This window comes from Theobroma umbraticum, unplaced genomic scaffold (genome assembly GCF_002168275.2).
Source record: "Theobroma umbraticum cultivar Fairchild unplaced genomic scaffold, ASM216827v3 scaffold_20.0, whole genome shotgun sequence".
Lineage (NCBI taxonomy): Eukaryota > Viridiplantae > Streptophyta > Magnoliopsida > Malvales > Malvaceae > Theobroma > Theobroma umbraticum.
Window position 1 is genome coordinate 1,399,142 of NW_018397266.1, and position 21,943 is coordinate 1,421,084.

Below are 21,943 nucleotides of genomic sequence, written 5' to 3' on the forward strand. Positions count from 1 at the left end.
AAAAATCAAATAATACCTCCAATTCTGCAGAGTTCTTTGCAGGAACTTTGGCCAAGTGCTCATCCAATTTATTTGAAGATTCATCTAGCTGTTTCTGATTTTCAAGCGATTTTCCTGTTCCAGCTTGTGAAGTAGCTAAGACAACAGATAACACAGCATCAGAACCATTGGCTGATGTACCACCTTTTGTTTTCAGATCAGATTTACCAAGAGAGACATTTTCTGCTTTTTCCAACCGCCCTTCAGATTTTGTTCTTGGAATCTGGTCCTTGACCAAATTCACATCTGACTGTTGGGTTCCAAAGGCAACTGCCCTGCCCCCAGCAGCCTCACTCTGAGAAACATTAATTGATGAACCATTTTGTACAGAAACTGTATTACCAGCCAAAGATTTTGAAGCAAGTGATGTAGCAGGCTTCAGCTCAAGATATCCCATTCCAAATTCCTCATCCGTAACCCATGAAGACTGAAGAGTAGGAAAAATCTCAAAATTTGTTCATGCATGGATAAGCAGGAAGAATAGACGTCATATTTTATAGTGAATTAGAATAAGTATGAAACAGAGAAGCACTGATACCACCCCTTCAGTATTTTATCCCTATCCGACTCCAACATGCCCCAAATGAATCTAGTAGAACCCACCAAGCAAAAATGTCAAATGTTAGTTTTTGTTCTTTCTGACAAGGGACCACTGTCTCCAATATGTTTTTGGCATTGAATCGAGTACCGACATAAAAAAGGGACACATTAGTTTCCCTTAGTTTATTTTCCTCCAAATTTCTCAATTACCAAATAAAGGCTGATAAAAAGATATGGACATTTGGCTACAAAAGCAAATAATAGTTTTGAACTTTTGTAGATAGCAAAATGCATGATTTACTTTCATGCAACAATTATGCTTAAACGGGTGCTCCACTTTAGCTATTAGCTCATTTTTAATCAAATATGATTTTGCTTTATACTAATTTTCTTTGCTTTCTAGCACTTTCTAAGAAATTAAAAAAAATAACAATTGACAAAAATCAACTAGCAGATTTGACAATCACAACCAACCTTATACTTTTTTTGCCTAACTGTTTATGCTTTATATATACATAAATACATGACATGTGACTTGAGTTTTTTTCATATCATCCTGCCCAGAACATCTCATACTTGTATCAGTACTTCCTCAGCAGAAAACTGATAAAACAATTTACCTTTCTAGCAGCCAAAGCTGCAGCAACACCGGTTGCCAACACCTTGAGATCCTCTCTTTCATCACTTTTGATTTTAGCCACCTGTATCCAAGAGTTTAAAACGGAAGAAGCATATAACAATAAATCCAATTAGAAACTGACCGTTCTCCACATTTCTTACCCGCTTTTCAAGGTTAATCCCACTCTTTCTGGTAACAGGAAAAACACTAGAAATTTTCGTCAACATTATTAAAGCATTACGAATCTCCATGTACTCAGTTGACTCCAAGCACTGGATCAACAACCTTGTTATTCTTTGACTCCATTTCCAATGTACCTTTTAAAAAAAAAACAATTTGAACCTAATCACAGAAATGAATTAACCTCAAAACTCAAGATAAGCATAGATGACACAAAACAGGAGCCTCATATACTACATTGTGAAAGACAGGCAATTACGAGTGGTTCATGTGCAAATGTCTGATGTTTGATAGAATACTCCATGACCAATAAACATTTCAAAGTATTCCTCTAATACCAAACAAGACAGGAGATAATAATCATAATATATTCACAGGTTGTATAATGAAGAAGCGTCACATGAATCATTAATATTCTCCAGTAAAATACCAAACAAATCCAAATCACATTAAATCCTTAGAAAATAATAATATAATAATGCTCAAGATACAAGAGAGTTCACATCTATTCATTAAAAGTTATAGTGCATATAGAATCCCCTCATGTACAACCTAGTCACCAAAAACACTCTGGCCCAACCTGGTGAAGCCACCAATCCAACAGGTCATCAGTTCAACAAGGTGAAGTGTCAAAGTCAAACCACATAAATAAGCAAATGCCCATGAAGAAAGTTTAAATCAATTTCAAGCTTAACATATATTTACCATAACAAGATAATTACATATTCATCACACAGGTTGCATACCGCGACATGAGACACCTATCTAATAACCATCTTCTCAACATAAACCTGTCTGACACACGAAGATCAATTATAACTACGATTTCGCACATCTGTTGTCTTCTACAAGATTTGTAGGCCTCACCCTTACTATCTACAACAAGCATCTTAAGGAATCTAAATACATAATAACTAACCTTAATGAACTGTCCATATGTAACACGCTGGCTGTTTGGATATCTATAATACACAGCAAAGCCTGGCATATTCCCACATTCACGCTCATAAATGGATTCATCTGCCTGCAAAGGAAGCAGTGGTCAAAATATAACTATTCAAATAAAACTAAATGTTTCAGTTTCATAAAATTCCTCACAAACTTCAAAATACATATCAAACAGTAAAATAAATCAAATTTTGGGTAAAGCAAGAAAGAACTTAACAAGGAATATTGTACCTTCCAGTAGTATGCAATCTTTAGCGTTTCATATAGAAACCTACCAAGTCTTCCTGCTTCATACTCAGTGCAGCAGCATATCATGGGTTGTAAGGTTTTGCATATCAGAACGTCAATGTGATTTACAGTATTGAAAAAAGGTGTGCCAAGAGAATGAAGAGTGTGCACAAACATGGCACAATAGACAGCGTCGGGCATACTGAAGGTACAGCGAGGAAAAATACAACGCTGGAGGAACTCCATGTTAATCTTCAGCGTATCAGGGCAGGAGCTCAACCACTTGTCCTTTTCATGAGTAAGCCGTCTACGAACAGATGCAACATTTTCTTCATGCTTATGAAGTTCACTAGTTAGACGATCTAAAGCTTCTTGAATTCTTTCCTTGTCTTTTTTCCTTTTGTTAATTGCTGAACTAGAATTATCAGGAAGCTCTTCCAGAGCCTTCAGAGCAGCATGCTGCTTTGCGATTTCAGACTCATAACGGTTTCTAGGAACATAAAGATCATACAGAGTAAGCCCCCAGAAAGTAGCATAGAGGTCGGGAGAGAGACTATTCCAGGCTTTAGAAGGCAACATGGTTTTAACAGTGCCAAGAAGATCAGACCACCTGCATAATAATGATTATTGAAAGCAATCAGATAGAAGAAAAGCACTTTAGGAACTGCCTGTAGAACTGTTTAAATTTTGAATATTTAATAAAAGTACAATATGTGCAATGTACAGAGGAAGAAAAATAATATTATTACACTATAGGCTTCCGAGGTGGACCCAAATCTAATATCACTCGGCTCAAATCATCTTTACTTTCAGACTCTGAGTATGCCATAGTAATATTTCCAGTTTCATTGTCATCTAAAGGCCAGAAAACATCAGAACTCCCCTGACACTTGAAGAGCCTCATCACTGGCCGATATATCAAAAAAGCAACCTGTGTCAAGAAGAAAAATAACCTCACATAATATTTCCTTGTTCTTTACAACTAACCATGTCACAGGTTCCCAGACCTCTAAAGTGGTGCAGCGAGAGTAAAAAAGAACACACATGGATTGAGAGAGATCTAAATATACCTCAGGATCAAGGTGGTACAGGTGGACAAGGTCATCAAGCGAGGGAATCAGTTGAGCATAAGCAGCAGCTGGTGTTACTGCACTACAGAGGAATTCTACATACTGAAGAAGAGTCCCATGGCATCTGTCAAACTGCTCACTAACCATCTTAATGTAAGGAGCATCTGCATTTATGACAACCCTGCAGAAGATAACAGATATCAGGTTAATTAACTGAGAGTCACCCACTTCATACCTCTGTCATTGCATTCTATTCAGGTAGGATAGGCATCTAACTTCCTAATTAGTGATTATGAAACTCATTTAAAAAAGCTTTACGAACATCATAGAAATGGACAACTAATAAGAACAGAAAGGAATAATGTTTTTTTGAAAGGCACTAAAGTTGATTTCATTGACTCATAAAGTGTACAAAAATTACCACATTTTGGTAAAATTACAGCCCATTCATGTAGGACATGTCCCCAGCATGAAAGTGTTGCATATTGACATCAAAATGTGACAAAGATGCAACACTATCAGCTTTAACATTATCCTTTACTCAATACATCATTGAGAACAACAATGTACCATAGATGCACATTAAGGAAAACAAAATTTGTATAAAAGAACATGCTAGCATTAAAGATTTCTAGTGAGACATGATACCTTGGGATGAGCCTTTTTTGTCCTATAAATTCTCGTTAATAAAGAACCAATCTACCTCTCTCCCTTTCTCTTATTCCCAGTCTCTAGATCTCACAAGGCATCTTGACCCCTATAGATAGTTGATTTGGCTACGAACTTATTATTTCTCTAAGAGTCATTTTACAGCATAATGCTATACAAAGAATGATGATAATAATTAGAATGAGTGAAGCACTATTTCACGCTAAACAACTAGAACAAGTAAAGCACTACTTCATGCAGAACAACCATAACAAATGAAACACTACTTCATGCAAAACAACTAAAACAAGTGAAACACTATTTCATGCGAAACAACTAGAACCAGTGGAACACTACTTCACGCAGAACAATTAGGATAAGTGGAACAACCACTTAACATGAATAGCAATAAAAGCAACCCGAAATAAGTGGTAAGGTTCATGGGTTACTTTCATCTTAGGATGTTTGGAAGAGTTTGACTTGGCAGCTCAAAGATGGAGGTAGTTAAAAGGTCTTCTTCTTAACCTTTTCCTTAAGTACAAATGTTTCTCCCTATTACCTTGTCCTCTTGTACCTTTTCACGTGCACTTTCTTCTCTTGACCTGTTCACATACACTTTATTCTCTTAACTTGTTCTCATATAGCTTTTCATGTATACCTCTTCCCTTTGCCTTCTACTCAAGAATAAATCTAATTATATTATTGATGGTCATAAAACCCATTACTTCAATAGTCATATAATGGGTTTTTAACCGTTACTCAGCATTAAAGCTCAATAACGATTACCCAACATTAAAGCTCTTCTTAATAACGTTATTCATTACGTGCGCTAAAGCCTATTCTTGAGTACCTGTCACTTCTGGCACTATATATAGAGTCTTCACAATTCATTCAAGGGACTTTTTCCGGAGCTATAACATTCTCACTCAGAGCTTCTCTTTCTAACTTCTCTCTCTAATTCTCTACTTAATTCTCTTTTTATTCTCTTCCGCCTACCACAACACTCGGTACTTCAAGAACTGTTCCAATCTTCCTCTCCACCACCTCTGGTACAGCCTTTTATTTGTTTGCAACACTTCCTCTCCCTATGACAATAACCCCCTTTACAACCTCTTTTTTGTTCTTTTCCTTGCTTCTCTTTTCTGTTCTCATCATTTTCTCTTTCTTTTCTAGCTACCTGCCTCCCTATTTCTCTGTTGCCAATGCTGGCAACAGAAAGGGAAGTCTCTTTCCTTGCTATTACCAACAATGGGCACAGAGAAACAAGAGATAGGTGGTCAGAAAAGAGACAGTGGATATTAGTGAAATAATATGTGCACAGTTCTATATCCAAATTGCATTACCAAAAAAGTTGTAAAAATTATATACATGTATGGAGACACAAGAAGCACTACTTCAGCAACCACCACACCCAAGAGTATCAAAAAAGGACAAGTAGGTGATCACACAACCTTATAATCAGCCATATTTGTGCAATAAACATTCAAATTTCTTGAAACTAAAAAGTCCTTCCAGTTGTACAACTTACACAGAACGATGTTGGGCTAAAAGTAACAAAAGTGGAATTGCCAACTTTGGTTCATCCTTTGGAAGCAATGAATCTCTCAGCCTATTGGTGGATTTAATCAATGCCTGCATAAATGGCATTTAATCATTAGAAAACAGTGTGCGAAGCCAGAATACCTTTTCATAGACATAAAAAACGATGCAGCAGTAAAACATTTTCAAATGTTGACAGCATGAAAGATAGATGTTTTGAATTTAGGCACTTAAATCTATCAAATAAAATGGAAACTCAACTAAAAAATTATCACATTAATCCATAAGCTGAAGAATCAAATATCAAACAAAAATTCAAAAGAAAATAATTTTAAATTTAAGGATTCTTGATTGGGATCTTAACATGCATAAAAAAAAGGCAGATATTACATATAAGACTGCAGTCTTAGCACATCAAAAGTTATTATTAAAACCGCTTTTTTTAATAGGATTTTCAACTCAATTGTCAGCTCTTGTCCGCCTTTTGTAGAACAGTCTAAGTCTTGAACACATAGTAATCAGTTTTTCCGAGACAAATGTGTTGTGTGTGTGTGTGTGTCTATGTCTGTGGACACACATGCATAAAAATCTATGTGAGTCTGTGTGATCAGTATCACACTTAATGCGGTCCTAGAAATTGCTTGTCTCATTTGATGTTCATTCAATGTGAGATGTATACCCAAGATGATAGGTATCATGAATAAGAATCCTACCCCTTTATTGCCTTTTTTCTCTCTCTTTGTACTTTAACTATCTTTACGTCCTGAAATCAGATCTTCTTGTCCTACAACATATCTGATTTTTACCCAAAAGTACAAAGGCTGTTTACCAAATGATGCTACTAAAAGTAGGTGGCTGGATTCAGCCGACACTTAAAAATTTTAAACAGACAACACAAGGATATTGCCGAGTCTAAGAAAACTATGACAAACACTAAAACTTAAGCATGATGATCAGGACACTTACAAGAATATATTATATAAACCATAAAGCTCAGTAAAATCTTGGGTTCAGATCAAAAGCTAAAAAGTCTAAAAGAAAAAAGTTTCTAACATATAATACACTTAATCAAAAGCATTAGCTGAAAATCTGATTTGAAATTCAAGAAAGTGATAATAATACCAGCAGTGATGTCTGATTCTATCTAAATAGTATAAAATTCAGGTGCTTCACTGATAGAGAAAAAGATAAAATATAGACTACCCTATTTTTTGCATAACAAACTAGCGTAATATCAATGTTTTCATGATAACCTTATTATTTCGAGTTACGCCAAATGAAGTGGCCTGATATCGAAGAGTCTCACTTCCAGCCATGGCATCCAACTGCTCCTCAGTCAGATTCTCTGTGAATTGTACATTTGCCATTTGATGAATAAGCTCCTGACTCAATCATAAAATGTCCAGTCAGTAAATTTAATCTTCAGACCTAATCATGAAAATACTTTAAGCTTTAGATCTTCATTTACCTGCAGGAGAACAAGTTCAATTCCTTGGCCCTTTTTTAACTGATTAACCAGATACTGGAAAAGACCCCTCAGTTCCATTGATGGGTATTTCTTACACCTACAAATAGAACTGATCTTAGTAAAATCGCAACAAAGTAATCCTGAAAAATACTTCTTAAAATTGAAAAGCATATACGTCATAGTCGATGTTCAATGAAAAAATAAAACAGTAAAAAGGATTAGCATGAAAAAACATGTAGACAAAGAAGGATTCCATGACTTTTTTCCAACATCTCATGAACTATAAAGAGAAAACCCCACCATTCAACGAACAAATACCTTTATGTATGAATCACTAATGGTACAGATAAGTTCAAAATGTAGAAGAAGAATAAACACATAAAAGTTGAATGTTGCAGCTCTACTATCCTTTGGGAGCCTAAATACCTATAAAACTTGGAAACCACTTTCTTTTTTTCTTTTTTCAAGACAACCGGATGAAAGCAAGCTTTTTATAGTTGAGCAGTTATCAAGATATACGTGATTCATAAGAAACAAATTAAGATTGATTTATTATGACTATAAAAATGAAGGAAATCTAGGTGCCCAACAATCTTTCCATCACGTTATCTTCTCTCTCAAAATTGGGAATTTTAATTCTAGTTCATTCTCATCATCTTCAGGGTTCCAAGCTCAGGAAGATGGCCCTTTGTGCATACTGACAGGCAAAGGGACAAATTAGAAATCAACCTGGTATAAAAAAAATTATAAGAGCAAAGAAAGGTATCACTTGAGTTCAAAGAAATCTACAAACAATTCTCCATGTGCTATTCCATTTCCAAAATATATGAGCTTGTTTGTGTGTGTGTATAAAACTATTAGTAATAAATTAAACAAAAGGTCTTCTAGAAAATAGCTTATAAATTTAACAGAAGCCAATGGTGCTTGATCAACCAAAAATCTGTACTTTTTCAGGAATCTGTTCTGTAAAAGATATATTCTAATGTTAATATGCTACAGTTTACAACTTAACAATGATTATCCTCATACATTTGCTTCAGCCACATTCAGAATTGACACAAGTGGAAAACCTAAAATTTCAAAACATAAAAAAAAAAAAGAAAAAAAAGAAGGAACAACTGCATTAACAACCCTGCTAGACTTGAAAAATATTACATGTAAAGTTGTATGCAAATTTGAGTTCTAACTCATCACCTTAAATTTTAACAGACAGACAGAGTAGGTGAGACACCAACTTAGCTAGCAGCTTTAAATGTTAGTCTAGCTAATAATCAGAATCCAACTCCCAGAAGACCTATTCTTCAAACTTTGAGAATGATAGAAGCCATATAATGTGCTGATAGTCAGTCACCAGCTCCTCATAATTTTCTTTCTATTCAAGTCTCAAATTCTAGCAGAAATTTAATCCTACCACCTCCTTAATAACAATTAAAAGAAAGAAAAACATAAGAACTAAATAACTCTTAGATCACATGTTCATGAATGAAACCATAGCACCCAGCCAGACCACCTTAAGAGCAGAATTTCATAACAATTAGGCAATTTAGAAAAATGGCTCATCATTAAATTATAAGCTACCATCAATACATCTATTAAAGTATAATAAGAGTCCCCCACCCTTGAAAGAGAGAGAGAGAGGGTGGGGGGAGTTGGCAGAAATAAGTGCAAGACAGAAGTTGACAGGACCAAAATACTTATGCACAAAGCAAACCTCAACATACAGGTCAAGAGAGCAAAGTATAGAAAGGGAAAGTTTCAGGGCCCCATTAAGAACTAGCCTAATTATTGTAACTGACCAGCCCTGACAACATTGAGAGCTCAGATGGACGGACCTCAACAATTAAATTGCGCCCCGCAAAATTCTGATTGTTGCCTCCACAGAACTCGAATTTTACTTCAAAAAGTTGCAAAAGTCCTCCATCTCACATGTTATGTGAAGAACTTCATTAAATTTCCATTTATGAATGGCAGGAGAATACCAGCTTTGCATGGACAACTATGAAGACCCAAAAATCATGAACTACCGATGAACCATCACCGAGAAAACAGTTAATGCAGCTAGAACCAAAAGTTCTGCCTGCTCCAATGGTCAACTACATTTTTGCCTAGCACATCAGCATCTCTCCTGAAAGAGAAACCATCTTTTGCAGCCTCATTAGTGATGCAACTTCCAATAAGCATCAAATTCAACCCAGTATACATTCCCTGGAAGGCTCCAGCAGAGACTGACGGGATGCATGCAATCAATATCTAGAAAGAACACCGCAAAGGAGAGAGGTACTAGAACCAATAACCCAAAGAAACAACCAATTTCTATGTTTAGCCCCAACCTAAATCTAGGCTCTTCATAACACTGGAATGTTAATACAGACTCCCATATCTAATCATCTAGATGCCAGCAGAGCAGACAGCTATTTGCACTTTGTCAACGGTAGATTTTTAGACCAGCATCTCTGTCAAAACTTGAAGGCTTATATACATAAACAAACTAACTCATCTTTATCCATACTCTTTCAATTTAATCAGTAGAAACAAGTTCCAAATTGCTAATCAACATGGTTTTTTTGTGTTCTAACCACCACCATTAGCTTAACAGCTTTGTGCACATCACCAAACTTCATATGGAATAGAATATGAACCACTATACTAGTATGTTTCCAACTTTTGTTCAGAGCCAAAATCATTCCTTTAACCAAATTCATTATCCTGTATCACATTTGAATTCTGCCTCTCTCATTTCTTGCACTTCAATTGAATGGCTGGAATTGAAGATCCTTATCAAAAACCTCAAAGTTTGACTAAATCATGTTTTCCACAATTAACAGACTTCCATCAAACCTCAATTACAGAATCCTATGTGGCCCTGTAAGTTGTGCCTACCTAACGAGCAAGCCACCATGAAGAAATTTATCAGACATCACAAACGAGGGAGTCAGAAAATCAGTAATGTCCACCAACCCCCCGCTCCAGTCATCTTGCTTTGCCCCAGCTTAATCTGCAACCCGGAAACTGAAGTAAAGCATCTCAAGATATATCTACATTCTATACAGATTTGTAACCACGTACTTCAGTTATTCTAACAAATTCAGCAACAAAAATACCATAAAAATACATGCATACACATGCAAACATGGGGAGAGTGGGCACAGAATGCACCATGAAGGAGAAGACAAAAATAAATAACTAGATATCCACATGAAAAAAAAAAGGCAATATAACTAATAACCCACAAGAATACTATGGCAGCATAAAGGGCACAAACCACATGAAAACAGACTCAAGTTCCAATTTATTTGGATAAGAAACCTCTAAAGCAAACCAAGATATTAATAATATCTTCATGAAAAGACAACTGCATAAGAAACTATAGATTTTTGCAAAGAGATAACTGTACATACAGGTGGCCCCAAAATGATGCCAAAGATTGAAGCCAATCTGACAAATTAAGGCCATCATCCTTCAGTTTATCACGCCCTCCTTGTGCCAGTCGCTCAATCACAACATATTCCAAAATGTCATACTCAAGCTGTATAGTAAACAAAGAATAATAATCAAAATCAAGATGCAAATGAATAGTGCACAACAAAGAATATCCCAATTGAAGTTCAGATTCAGTCTAATTTGGATTTGTGTCATCATTATGGATCAATATAGAATTTGAAATTTAAAATTTCAACAAAATTAAGTTTTATTTCGATTGCTAAGTTCTTGATATCAATTTAATTTCACATTGTAATTTTATTATAATAAATTTTGCTACAACGGACATGATAATACAATTAAAGCAGGTTATGCTAACTCCTAATCTTTAAATATTTGTTTTTCTACATTAATTCAATCAAAAGAAATTGGTGGTTAATGAATTAAATCAGAATAAAGGAGGGAAACAGTGGCCAGGGACAGTTTCCTCCTTTCTATTCCTCTTTTTCTTGTTATTTTCTTATTATTTCCTCTCCTCTCAGCATTTTCAGTCTATTCTCTCTCCATCCTTTTCTCCTATTTAACCTCTTTTCAGGTACCCTCTTCTTCCAATGCTAGTTTGCTGCACCAAAGCAGCACCATAATATCTTCATTCTGCTCTCTTTGTTGCTAGCTTATCCCTCCCTGTCAACTCAAGAAGACAAACACACTCAATGGGCTATTTTCCCTCTCCAGAACAGCCAAATCTCTTCAAAGAGAGAGAAAGGTTTACATAAATTGCTAGAGACATAGAGTCAAATTATCAACCATTGACATTAAAAGAGTGCAGGGTAGAAAGGAGAGAGATGAGATGGAAGAGTTGAAATAACCTATCCGCAAAAAGAGATCAAGACACAGGATTTTGCATCAAGATGGATACGCTAAACTCCAACGTAATAGGAATTTGAAATCTTAAAATTTGAACTTTAAAATCCTAGGCAGATATTGTTCAAATTCAAATTTAAATCTTGGTGCTTTAGAGGCCAATCAAACAAAGAATGTTGCTTTTAAATCCAAATCAAAACACTTGGCAGCAAATTATGTTGCCAAACAAAAAGCTAAGAAATGCTATTTGAGGAACTTCTCAACACGGAACATAATATGCAAATTGATAGTCAGTTTGAAACATTAGTTGGAAAGTCACCAAAGATGATAATTCAATAATAGTCAATACACAACATATGACACCTAAATGATGAGAAAAACTGAAGTGAATTTAAGACTTTACTTAAATGTCAATTCAGATGATTTTTATTCCATTAGACAGGGAGTCAACTTTATGCACAAAATCCAGATCCACAGCAGTCCCTTTATAACGTTAAAAGAACTGGTAATCATTTAAAGCTTCAAAGCTCAAAATCTTCAAATTCACTCCCACCAGAGAATTTTTCTCATTAAAATAAAGATTTCAACTAAAGCTGTCTGTTGCCTTATAAAATAAAAATTTTACAAAAATAAAATGATCCTGATCAAATGCTAGTATTTTTGAGTTCCTAAAATCAAACACAACTAGTAATATAAGTGCTTAAACAGTCTGAATGATGTAATAAGTGCAAAGACTTTAGGACAATTTTCCCCAATGTAAAGCTTATTGCATAGTTGATGTAACTAAAAAAAACATGTCGGAACGAAAACTAGCAACAGGGTTAAGTACAAGCCTATTTCCCTGTTTATCAGATGTATATGAACTCCAGAAGATCAATTCTGCTATTGAAGATCTGGCGATGAAGAATGGTGTAATAACTGGCTTGCAACTTTGAAAAGCTCTAAATAAAAAATCAAGTGGATGTTTTCCACTAGCAGCCATTCCTTCTAGAAAGGAACTTAACCTCAGTAGATAATCATGGTCAATATTCTTTTCATCAAACCACTCAACTCACTCATTTAACTCAACTATCCATTCCAACATCAACCGGACTGTTAGATTTACAAGAGAACACCGTAAAACTTAATTAAAAGACAAAGGCAGATGAAATTAAAATGATAAGCACTTATGATTCCAGGACGTAAAAGTAATAACATTGAGATAAGCACATTCTGGGTAACAACTCAAAATTCACCATCACTTAAATTACCTACTCAGCAATAAACATAAAAAGAAAAAGAGAAAAGAAATTACTATGCATTTTGACAAGTTGAAACAAGTAAGCATGACCAGGAAGAGGGGACACGATGGAAATCAATAATTTTAACGACCACCAACAAGAAAGGACAAAGGAAAACGGAAAACAGAATGGAAGAAAATCATATGGAAATGGCAAAATAGATGCAGACCTGTGTCAAATACTTGAATGCATCAACCACAGGAGCAATCATATCCCTGTATGCCTCAATCTGAAAAAGGTCCAAAGTGTATTGAACCAATGTAAACAACACTCGATGATGCATAAAACTCAAAAGCATAATCACTAATAAAAGTAAAATACCTGGTGAACAATTGTTCGCAGTACAGTCATTGGATTAGCATGAGCAAGTTTTGCAACCATCCGGCCTAACTGCTTCAAATTTTCCTTAGCCAGCCGTTTCAAAATCCTCCTAGTGTCAAGCTGCAAAAAAGCAAAGGCGCAAATGGAACTCTTCAGGCACCCAACTTTGACAAGCAATGAGAACACTATCAATAAGATATACTGCTGTACCTTGGCTGTTTGTCTTGCAGCTAATATAGTAGGATTCCGTTCATCATCCTTTTCCCACTCCCCATATAACCGGTATCGCACCTAAGCAGATGAGATTCATTTAGCAAGGTTGTCTATCATGTCTAATAAATTCTCAAAGGGAAGTATCAAATAACACTGATGAAAGGCCGACCTCATAGGAAAGGAGATTCATTACTTCCCAGATCTCTTGCCCAACTGCTGGATTTGCAGGTACCAATTGCAAAGAAGGAAGTAGACATGCTCCTAAAGTTTCCTCTACCCTTGACCTAGCTTCCTTCAAGTGAAGACGAGGATTTTGATATCCAACAGCAGCCGTTTCAGCATTTGAGACTCCATCAGCACTAGTTACAAGCTCAAGGGCAGATAAGTAATAACCTCTCAAAACTCTGCATACCTGCCAATAAAGAAAGCCAACATAACAAATCAGTAATGCACTTCTAGGAGGAGAAAACAAAATTAAAGAGAGTTAATTATTAGTACATAATAACACTAAAAGCATACCTTCTGCAACAGCAAAGTATCACGGTAGAGATGAGGTCCAACAGTAGCCAACATCTGAAAGAGTTCCTTAGGAAGATCAATAAAGGAGCTACTGGCTGATGTACTTGTATCCATGTTATCAACACCAGGTCCTGAGGGAGATCCAAAGTTTTGGAGATGTGTCTGGCGAACAATATCATATGCTAAAGAGATTGACTTTTCAATGAGCCTGGATGTATATAGAGAGTATAGTAAAGAACAAAAGTACAAATAAATATGAAACAAAGAATTAAGCTTCAGAAATGCCTAAACCATTAGACTGAGTCCAGAAAGTCAGAAACACAAATTAAAAATATCTTTGACTTAAACCACATAAACACAATTATGTGTCAGATGGACTAGTCAACTAAACTCGGAAGTCTCAATTCATGTAACCCAATCCCCTCCAGGATAAAAAAAATGGGATCCATAGTGTTTACCTAAACAATCCTTTACAGATTTGAACATGTGCCACTGGATTAAGTGGTGAAAGGCGATCAAACAGAATATGGGCATGGTACCTGAGAAGCATTACATCTTAAGTTAAAATTTGAATATCAATAATAGAAGTCGCAAAATTCACAAAAGGAGGACAAGCTGATACAGCATCAATTATCTCCTCTTTGAAGCATAGTTAAATGCTCAAAAACTAAATGGATATCACTCTACAGTAGGTTTGGCAGGTACAATAACAGTACTGTCCACACACAAATCATGATTCCTCTCAAGTCAACTTTTTTGTGCTTTTAGAAATTGAAGCTGCAATAGGATGACCAGGTGATGTGGGCAACCTAACTTTATGATTGAGAAGAATAAACAGAATGACCTACATGCACAAGTCAGCCTTAAAATAGGATGACCTACACTCACATCTGGTAATAGAAAAAGTACAATCTCGATTTACCAGGACAATTTCAAATCAAGTTTCAACCAAGGGCAGGAATACTCAGAACAAATTTGGAAAAAAAAGTATACAAGGAAAAAGAGTTGAAATGTCAACTGTATAAACTCAAACATAAATTAACTTTACGAAATAAAATGACCCACGAAAAACAGATACTAGGACGCTCGACTTAAATGTTGCAACACCAAGGAAATAATGAAGAATCAAGATTGGCAAAAAAATTTCAATTAAAAGATATAGGGATAGAGAGAAAAAGTGGAAAGAAACGGATAGAGATTCCAAAGCATAACATAGCCACCTCAAAGAGTGGCCAACTACAACAAAGCTTACCAATCATCTACAGAAAGAAAGCCAGTAAGCAAGCCTAAAGTCTGATTATTTTCAAGCTCTGGAGATCTTTCAGCGACAGCCTCAGTTTCCATATCTAGAGCAGCAAAAAGGTCTATTGTTACATCTCCTTGTTTCTCATCCTCCATGAGATCCTTACCGGTAGCAGCAAGATTTATTTTTCCAATTTTGTTAGCCTGCAGGAATAGGTGCAATCATACTGTGAATCGCAGGAGAAAACATGTCAACAAATATCTGGTAGGAAACTTGTACAGCTTTAACCAGAGATTATTGGTGTTCATCAATCTCTCTGAAGAGGGGCAGGGAAAGGAGAGTTATCAATGCCTAAATCAAGTACAATGAAAATTATTTAAATGGCTCAGACACAAAAATGCCTTAAGAAAGAAATGGAAGCACAACAATCTTTTATTGAGGCAAAAATTTAGCATAAAACTAAAAACAAAAAACAGAGAATATGACATTAATCATGATTTAAGTACAAAGAGGAAAAAATAAGACAATGCAATAAGAATACCTCATCAAGTCGTTTTGTGGAGAAACCATTATACTGCTCAAATGCTTCATCATCCTTGGGAAGTAAATGAGTGTAGCTGCACATATGCATAAATCAGATCAGCTAGAAATTACAGATATAGACTGCTGATTAAAATTTCAATATAAGCCATCAATACAAAAAACAAAAATTGTTTACATGCAACTTTATAGCTGAATAAAAATCCATGAAACAAGTCATATCACATGAGATCAGTTCCCTTGTTGACCCAATAGGTATTTGCATGCAAGCATTTTAAATATCAATTTGCCACTTCAAGGCATGAATCACCAAATGTCAAATGGTAACTATATCAAATTATACATCAAAAGTGTTTGGATCCCATAGCAAGAACATGTTCCATTACCATATGCAGCTTTGATTCAGCTACAAACATTTAATACAATTACAAGCAACAGCATAAAAAGTAAAAATGCACAATACAGGATTTGTTCAAACAAAATAGAACGAACAGAATCACCATATTAGAGGAGAAAGGATCTCAACTAACACCATATTAGAGGAGAGAGAATCTCAACTAACTCACATGCTATCAAGATCAATGAACTCTTCCTTCACTAGCAAAGCTGTAAGCTTATAGAGCCCAAATGGGGTAGGAGTATTTACTTCCATGCGCTGATAGTATTGAAACTTAAAACCAAGAATTTGTGAAGCATGAGACTGCAAGAAATCATAAAAAAGTAAGCAACTCAGATTTCTCAGATTCAGGATAACATAGAATTATCATTCTCAACCAGAAAATATTGATATCCATACCTTTGGGAAGATGGGAATCAATTGCAAAAAACCATTATTATCTGGCTGAAGTTCGTAACACTCCAACACCTAATAAATCCCAATCTATCACATTCTTCACCAATTCATCAAAAAGTGGAATCAGATCTTTGATGAAGAGTAAAAAATACTTACAATGTCAAAAACACGGTTCGGGTCCAGATCAAAATGCCCAATTAATGACTGCAGAAGTTACAATAATTACACTATATACACCACAACTAAGATTAAAGAAAAACTAGACAGAAACAAGGACAAACCTTGATAATGCCTATTCTTGCTGTTGATGCATTTTGAGTTGAATCTTCAGAACCTCGAAAAAGGAGAGTAATCTACAGATGCACAACACAGTGATTCACAGGACAAAAATTCAAAAGTAATGACATGATCCAGTACTCTAATTCAAACTAGACATCCAACTGTCCTAATCCTAGCCTAATAAAATTCTTCTGACAACTACTGATGCGATCCTAAATCTCCTATCTATTTAACAACAATACCAGTTTCTCTACTGGTATTACTACTGACTAATCTGATTTCTGGAGCCACCTTAATGGTTTCCCATCCAAATCAAGGTTTCTGTTTGAATGCCCAACAATAAGCCACCATGGTCTGTATGATACGTTGACCCAACCAAAACATGCTTTCGCAAATCCATCAATGTGCTAGAAAAAATAATGAAAATTGCTAAAGGAGCAACAGGACCATCAATAAACAGGTCAAAGAATAAAACATGCCAGACCACAAATTTCTACTAGGCAGCAACACATCCATAAATAAATCACTGAAGAAAAGTTTCATCCCACATCTTCAAGAAAATATAACCTAAAGGTGAATACATCAGCAAATGAGCAATGATTGTGCTCAAACGTTTTCCAAGAAATTTTATCAAATAGCACTCATACCAGCTTAGCATAGCCCTCACTCTCTTCTCGAAGGAGGTTAAATTTTGTTTGCTGATAAAGCAGACGCGTATTTACTCTGACCTGGAATCAACACAAAATACATCAAATGACAAAAGTCAGTAGTCTACCCCAACCTCAAGACTTTGTCACATATACTGGTGCAAGCATCTGATTTCATCAGTTTAGCATGCCAACATACATGACACCTACAGTTTCTCAATGGAGCAGAATTGATCATCCTCATAACTAAACAAACTCTGTATTTCCAAATATAATTCATTGTGTCAACAGATGGAAATTTCAGGCATAAAAAAAAAACTAACCACGCATATACAGATATTGAGTATGTCAATAACATTAAATTTGCTTACCTCTTTAACCTTCAAATCTGGAGCCTTTATCTTGATCATCTCAGCCTCCCACAGGAACTCTTCCTAGAATGTCAGAGTTATAATAAGGTATTTTTCCATTACCACAAAGTAGCATGTACGTAAAGATCTACCTTGTTCAAAAAGAAAAAAGAAACCACCACCCAAGAGGTCTAAAAACAAGACAAACTGAACATGACCAAATGACCACCAGCACAACAAGGTTACAAAATGTTTTACCTCACCGCGCTCATGGAAAAGCCTTAATGGAACTAACGAAGACTCCACCAGCCACTTTGCCTAAAAGAAAGACCATAAACTCAGCAAATAAGCTATAAGAAATTCCCCTTATCTTCAAAGAATAAAGAAAAAATCATAAAGATCGTATAAACATGGGCAACATGTGAAGCATGCAGATCATGAATGGAACAATATTTGATTGTGCAGCAACAAAATACTGTTAGTATTGATTAAAATACCATAAAAATTAATGACAAACTGAACCCTTGATTAATATGAGATTCATTCAATACCTCTAATAAATCCTAATAGTCTCAGAGGATTTCTTCCTAGATTAGCACCAATATGTCCCCTTTATAGATAGAAAACCAATAGAAGAACAGCATCCCATTTGCTCTAGCTACAACAATGACCAAGACAATATCCATATCACAACTACATTGTGCGATATCCTCTTTAGATTAAGCAGATAAACCATTAACGGATTAAGGGTAGAAAAAAGATACGCCATTTACGAAAAATTATAAAGATAAAAAAAGCTTTTAACAAAAGATTCAGGGTAGCCCATGTGTTTATTCCATAACTCCATTTGGAACAATAAAAAATTATAATCAGTACCTATCCATTCTCAGAAGGTTTGATGATGTCTACGCCTACATCACTTAAAACTCAATTAATGATAAAGCTAAACATAAGGAAATTTTGGTTTAAATTGTATTGACAGCTTTTAATTTCCACCTCCCATGTCCCAAGTTATTTGAAGGTTCATATAGTTCTTTTTAGTATTCAAACATGTAATTCTTGCACAAAAACATGGCAACAACTCACCCACTTTGTTCCCTTCCACATCAATCAATCAACTATAGAGTCATATTAATTTCTAGGTCAAATCTGCAAATTTTACCAACTAAAGCTCCACATGGAGTTTCACTCTCCAATATCGAAATCAAGGTTCAACTAAGCTTCATTTTCTCTATCCTACTTCCATGGAAATATCATCAAAGTCAGATTACAGTGGAAGTCAAAACCCTTATTGACTAATTCTGCACTAATTAAGTAAAAGAACAAAGAAGAACTTCATATGGAAAATAAAATTGTTGTCATCAGAAGCTTCAAGCTTCTTTGCATCCTTATCAGGAGGAATACTTAATAACTACATTAGAATGCAGAGCTAGAGTTAATAGATAAATCATGTGAAACAAGTTCTGATCCTTTCCACAATGTGGAGAAATTCATTTTTAAACTTTTAAGTGTCTGAACCTGAATAAGTTTCATATATCACTACAATAACTGTAGAAGAAATAACTTATTACATGCTTATATCAATTAAGGACTTTCAAGAACTTATAGCATTAAGCATTCAGTCCAGAGTAAAGAATTATTTGTCTAAATTTTCAATGTCATCAAAAACACCTTTACCATAAAAGATTTCCAGTCAGAGCTCTTTTCTAACTATATTCAAGAAACATAAATTTTAATATGATCAACAAACATAATATTAATGACGTGAAAAAGGAAATAGAGATAGAAACAGAAGAATTAATGCAAAAAAAAAAAAAAGCAAATTGCACTCAAGTACATATATGCACCTAATCAATTAATATCAACAATAAAAGACTTCACAGATTATATACTGACCAATTTTATCAAACGAGTGCGGTATTCTCCAGACAATGTAAGCTGCAAATTAGGCAAAAACTCATAAGCTACAATTTAATGTGTCAAATATTCAATTCCAGCTACAAAAATTGGGTGTTCATAAAAAAGTCCATATAATGCAGATAATAAAAGAACCACTAAAAACAAAATCGCAGCTGGAAAATGTGGAGATGTGAGCCACAAACCATAATAAGCACATTCTATGGACAATAAAGAAAGCTGTACAAAAACTGTGTAAAAGGCCAGCACAACAGAGCTGCATAAGATATAGCAGAACAAAGAAGAATAAACAACCACCCTAGAAGAACTTACAAAATCTGGAGCTCTCTCTCCCACTCCCTATCCCTCCCTACCAACTCATAAGAATAAACAATCACACAAGAACAACTTGGAACACTATCTCGCACTCCCTATGCCACCCCACCCCACCGCATTCAAAGAAGAATTTGGCTTTAAAATTCCAAAAAACAGGTATACTTACAAGTAAAAGTCTTTTTTCCACCAAAAACAGAGTAGAAGTCTTTACCTAGAAAAACTAAACTCTTCAAAAACGATTCCCATATCATAACAGAAATTTCAACCCAAGAATAAGTGAAAAGGTGGTTCTAATTATACTAAGAAATGTCAAACCAATAAAAAGGATCTATTTCTCCAACCAATAGAAGACAGCACTAAGATTTCAGTCTCATCCACCCCGCACTCTCACAAATTTCATACTGAGCACAGGAGCAATGAAAAGAATAAAATGTTCCATGCAAAGGTATAGTATCACCTCTATTTAACACCTTCCTAAAAGAATTAATAATCAAATGCTGAAAACTAGCTGACTTAAAGCGCAAGCTATCAATTCCATTTCCAATATTCCTAACATCATTGTATTCCTAAAATAGGAGTCAGCAGAACAGACACAACTTCTTTAAAGAAATGAACTAACAAATATATAGGTTAAGTGTTAATGATATTTTAGCAGTAATGAAAAAAGAAGAAGATTACATGGGATCCTCGTGAATCTTTTTCTCTTGTACTTTCACTTATATTCTAAGAATTCCCCATAAAGACTAAAGTTAGCCCATTAGGACTAGATGGAAAGCATGACTCACATAAAAATGTTAACAGTAGCAAAACCATATGACACAATAAGTAAAAAGCATTGCCATGCCCAAAAAAATCTTATCACAGAAATTACCTAAGAGCATAAACACAACAAACAACAAAACCAATCGTTTCCCACTGTGGGGTCTGCTACATGTATCATATTAACACCATGGTGCTCTATTCAGTATCATTTCCTGAGTAAACATAGCATTCACCCATGTTTTATTTGGATTCCCCTGGACTAAACCAAATCATGACTCAAACTTTTAAATTACAGTATAAACCATTCTAAATATGCTTAGAAACCATATTCCAAGGGCCTCAACAATGTACCAAGCTGAATAAAGAAACTACTTAGTTCCCTTCTAAACTAGAACTTAAGCAAGCCTCCAGCTTAAATTTTTTTCCTATTTCCACCGACTTAATAAATAAGCTTCAATATATGCTCGGGGAAAAAATTACTAATACCAACATTATTAAAAAATAACAAACTCACGTCTTGAGCCATTTGCGTGACGATATCAGCAAAGCATGAACCCAACTCATCCTCCAATACTCTCTCCGTAAACTCCACCGCATCCAACACCGCTTTGCACTTCTGAAACGGCAATTCCCCACGCACCTGATAATCAAACGGCAACAGAAAACATTCAACTAAAAGAATAAACAAAAACATGCAAAATTACAAAAATGCAAAAAAAAAAATAAAACAAAAATACCATTGTCCAGCAGAGCTCGTAGAGGAAGCGAAGCATGGGAACGGAGGAAGAGAAGGAGAAGTTTGAGTTTCCATTTTTTCCCTCGCGAAGTATTTCCTGTGTTATGTACATACACTCTATAGGAGGGAGAGACATCTTTTTCGTTTTTTTGGAAAAAAAAATCAAAGAGAAAAAGGGAATCTGCCAACCTTAGAGATTAAGAATAAGGGTTCGGGTCTGAGAGTTAGAGGGGAAAAGGAGGGGCAAAGGAGTGGCTGGGTTGTTATTAAAGGTACTTTCATGGGGTATATGAGAAACGAGACTGATGAGAAAAGAGGGTTAGGGTTTCAGAGTATCTGCCATGGTGGGTTAAGGGGTTTGGGGAAGGGGGATTTCCGGGATGATAATGATTCGTCCGTTTTGGGATTTCGGATTTTGGGCCGGATCTCCATAGCCCAAAGTAAGAAAGAAAAGTTGTGACACGC

The 21,943-nt window shown here is 35.3% G+C and overlaps 1 protein-coding gene across 1 annotated transcript in view; it reads right to left on the bottom strand.

Moving 5' to 3' along the window:
- The window catches only part of THO2, a 22,183-nt gene extending 284 nt beyond the window's left edge, over nt 1–21,899 (bottom strand). Inside the window, exons 1-29 of the mRNA XM_021437655.2 lie at nt 21,480–21,899; nt 21,257–21,382; nt 19,645–19,686; nt 18,007–18,066; nt 17,770–17,832; nt 17,399–17,479; nt 16,754–16,825; nt 16,629–16,676; nt 16,476–16,544; nt 16,246–16,379; nt 15,681–15,756; nt 15,149–15,342; nt 14,355–14,435; nt 13,897–14,104; nt 13,547–13,789; nt 13,375–13,455; nt 13,165–13,284; nt 13,013–13,072; nt 10,678–10,805; nt 7,280–7,376; nt 7,065–7,193; nt 5,801–5,904; nt 3,625–3,805; nt 3,304–3,485; nt 2,558–3,164; nt 2,298–2,402; nt 1,360–1,515; nt 1,200–1,280; nt 17–466 (exon numbers count right to left, since the gene is read on the bottom strand). Coding sequence (XP_021293330.1) covers nt 17–466; nt 1,200–1,280; nt 1,360–1,515; nt 2,298–2,402; nt 2,558–3,164; nt 3,304–3,485; nt 3,625–3,805; nt 5,801–5,904; nt 7,065–7,193; nt 7,280–7,376; nt 10,678–10,805; nt 13,013–13,072; nt 13,165–13,284; nt 13,375–13,455; nt 13,547–13,789; nt 13,897–14,104; nt 14,355–14,435; nt 15,149–15,342; nt 15,681–15,756; nt 16,246–16,379; nt 16,476–16,544; nt 16,629–16,676; nt 16,754–16,825; nt 17,399–17,479; nt 17,770–17,832; nt 18,007–18,066; nt 19,645–19,686; nt 21,257–21,382; nt 21,480–21,614 — 4,113 coding nt within the window. The 5' untranslated portion in view covers nt 21,615–21,899. The remainder of the gene's footprint in view (nt 1–16; nt 467–1,199; nt 1,281–1,359; nt 1,516–2,297; nt 2,403–2,557; nt 3,165–3,303; nt 3,486–3,624; nt 3,806–5,800; nt 5,905–7,064; nt 7,194–7,279; nt 7,377–10,677; nt 10,806–13,012; nt 13,073–13,164; nt 13,285–13,374; nt 13,456–13,546; nt 13,790–13,896; nt 14,105–14,354; nt 14,436–15,148; nt 15,343–15,680; nt 15,757–16,245; nt 16,380–16,475; nt 16,545–16,628; nt 16,677–16,753; nt 16,826–17,398; nt 17,480–17,769; nt 17,833–18,006; nt 18,067–19,644; nt 19,687–21,256; nt 21,383–21,479) is intronic.
- Between the last annotated feature and the right edge of the window lie 44 nt (nt 21,900–21,943).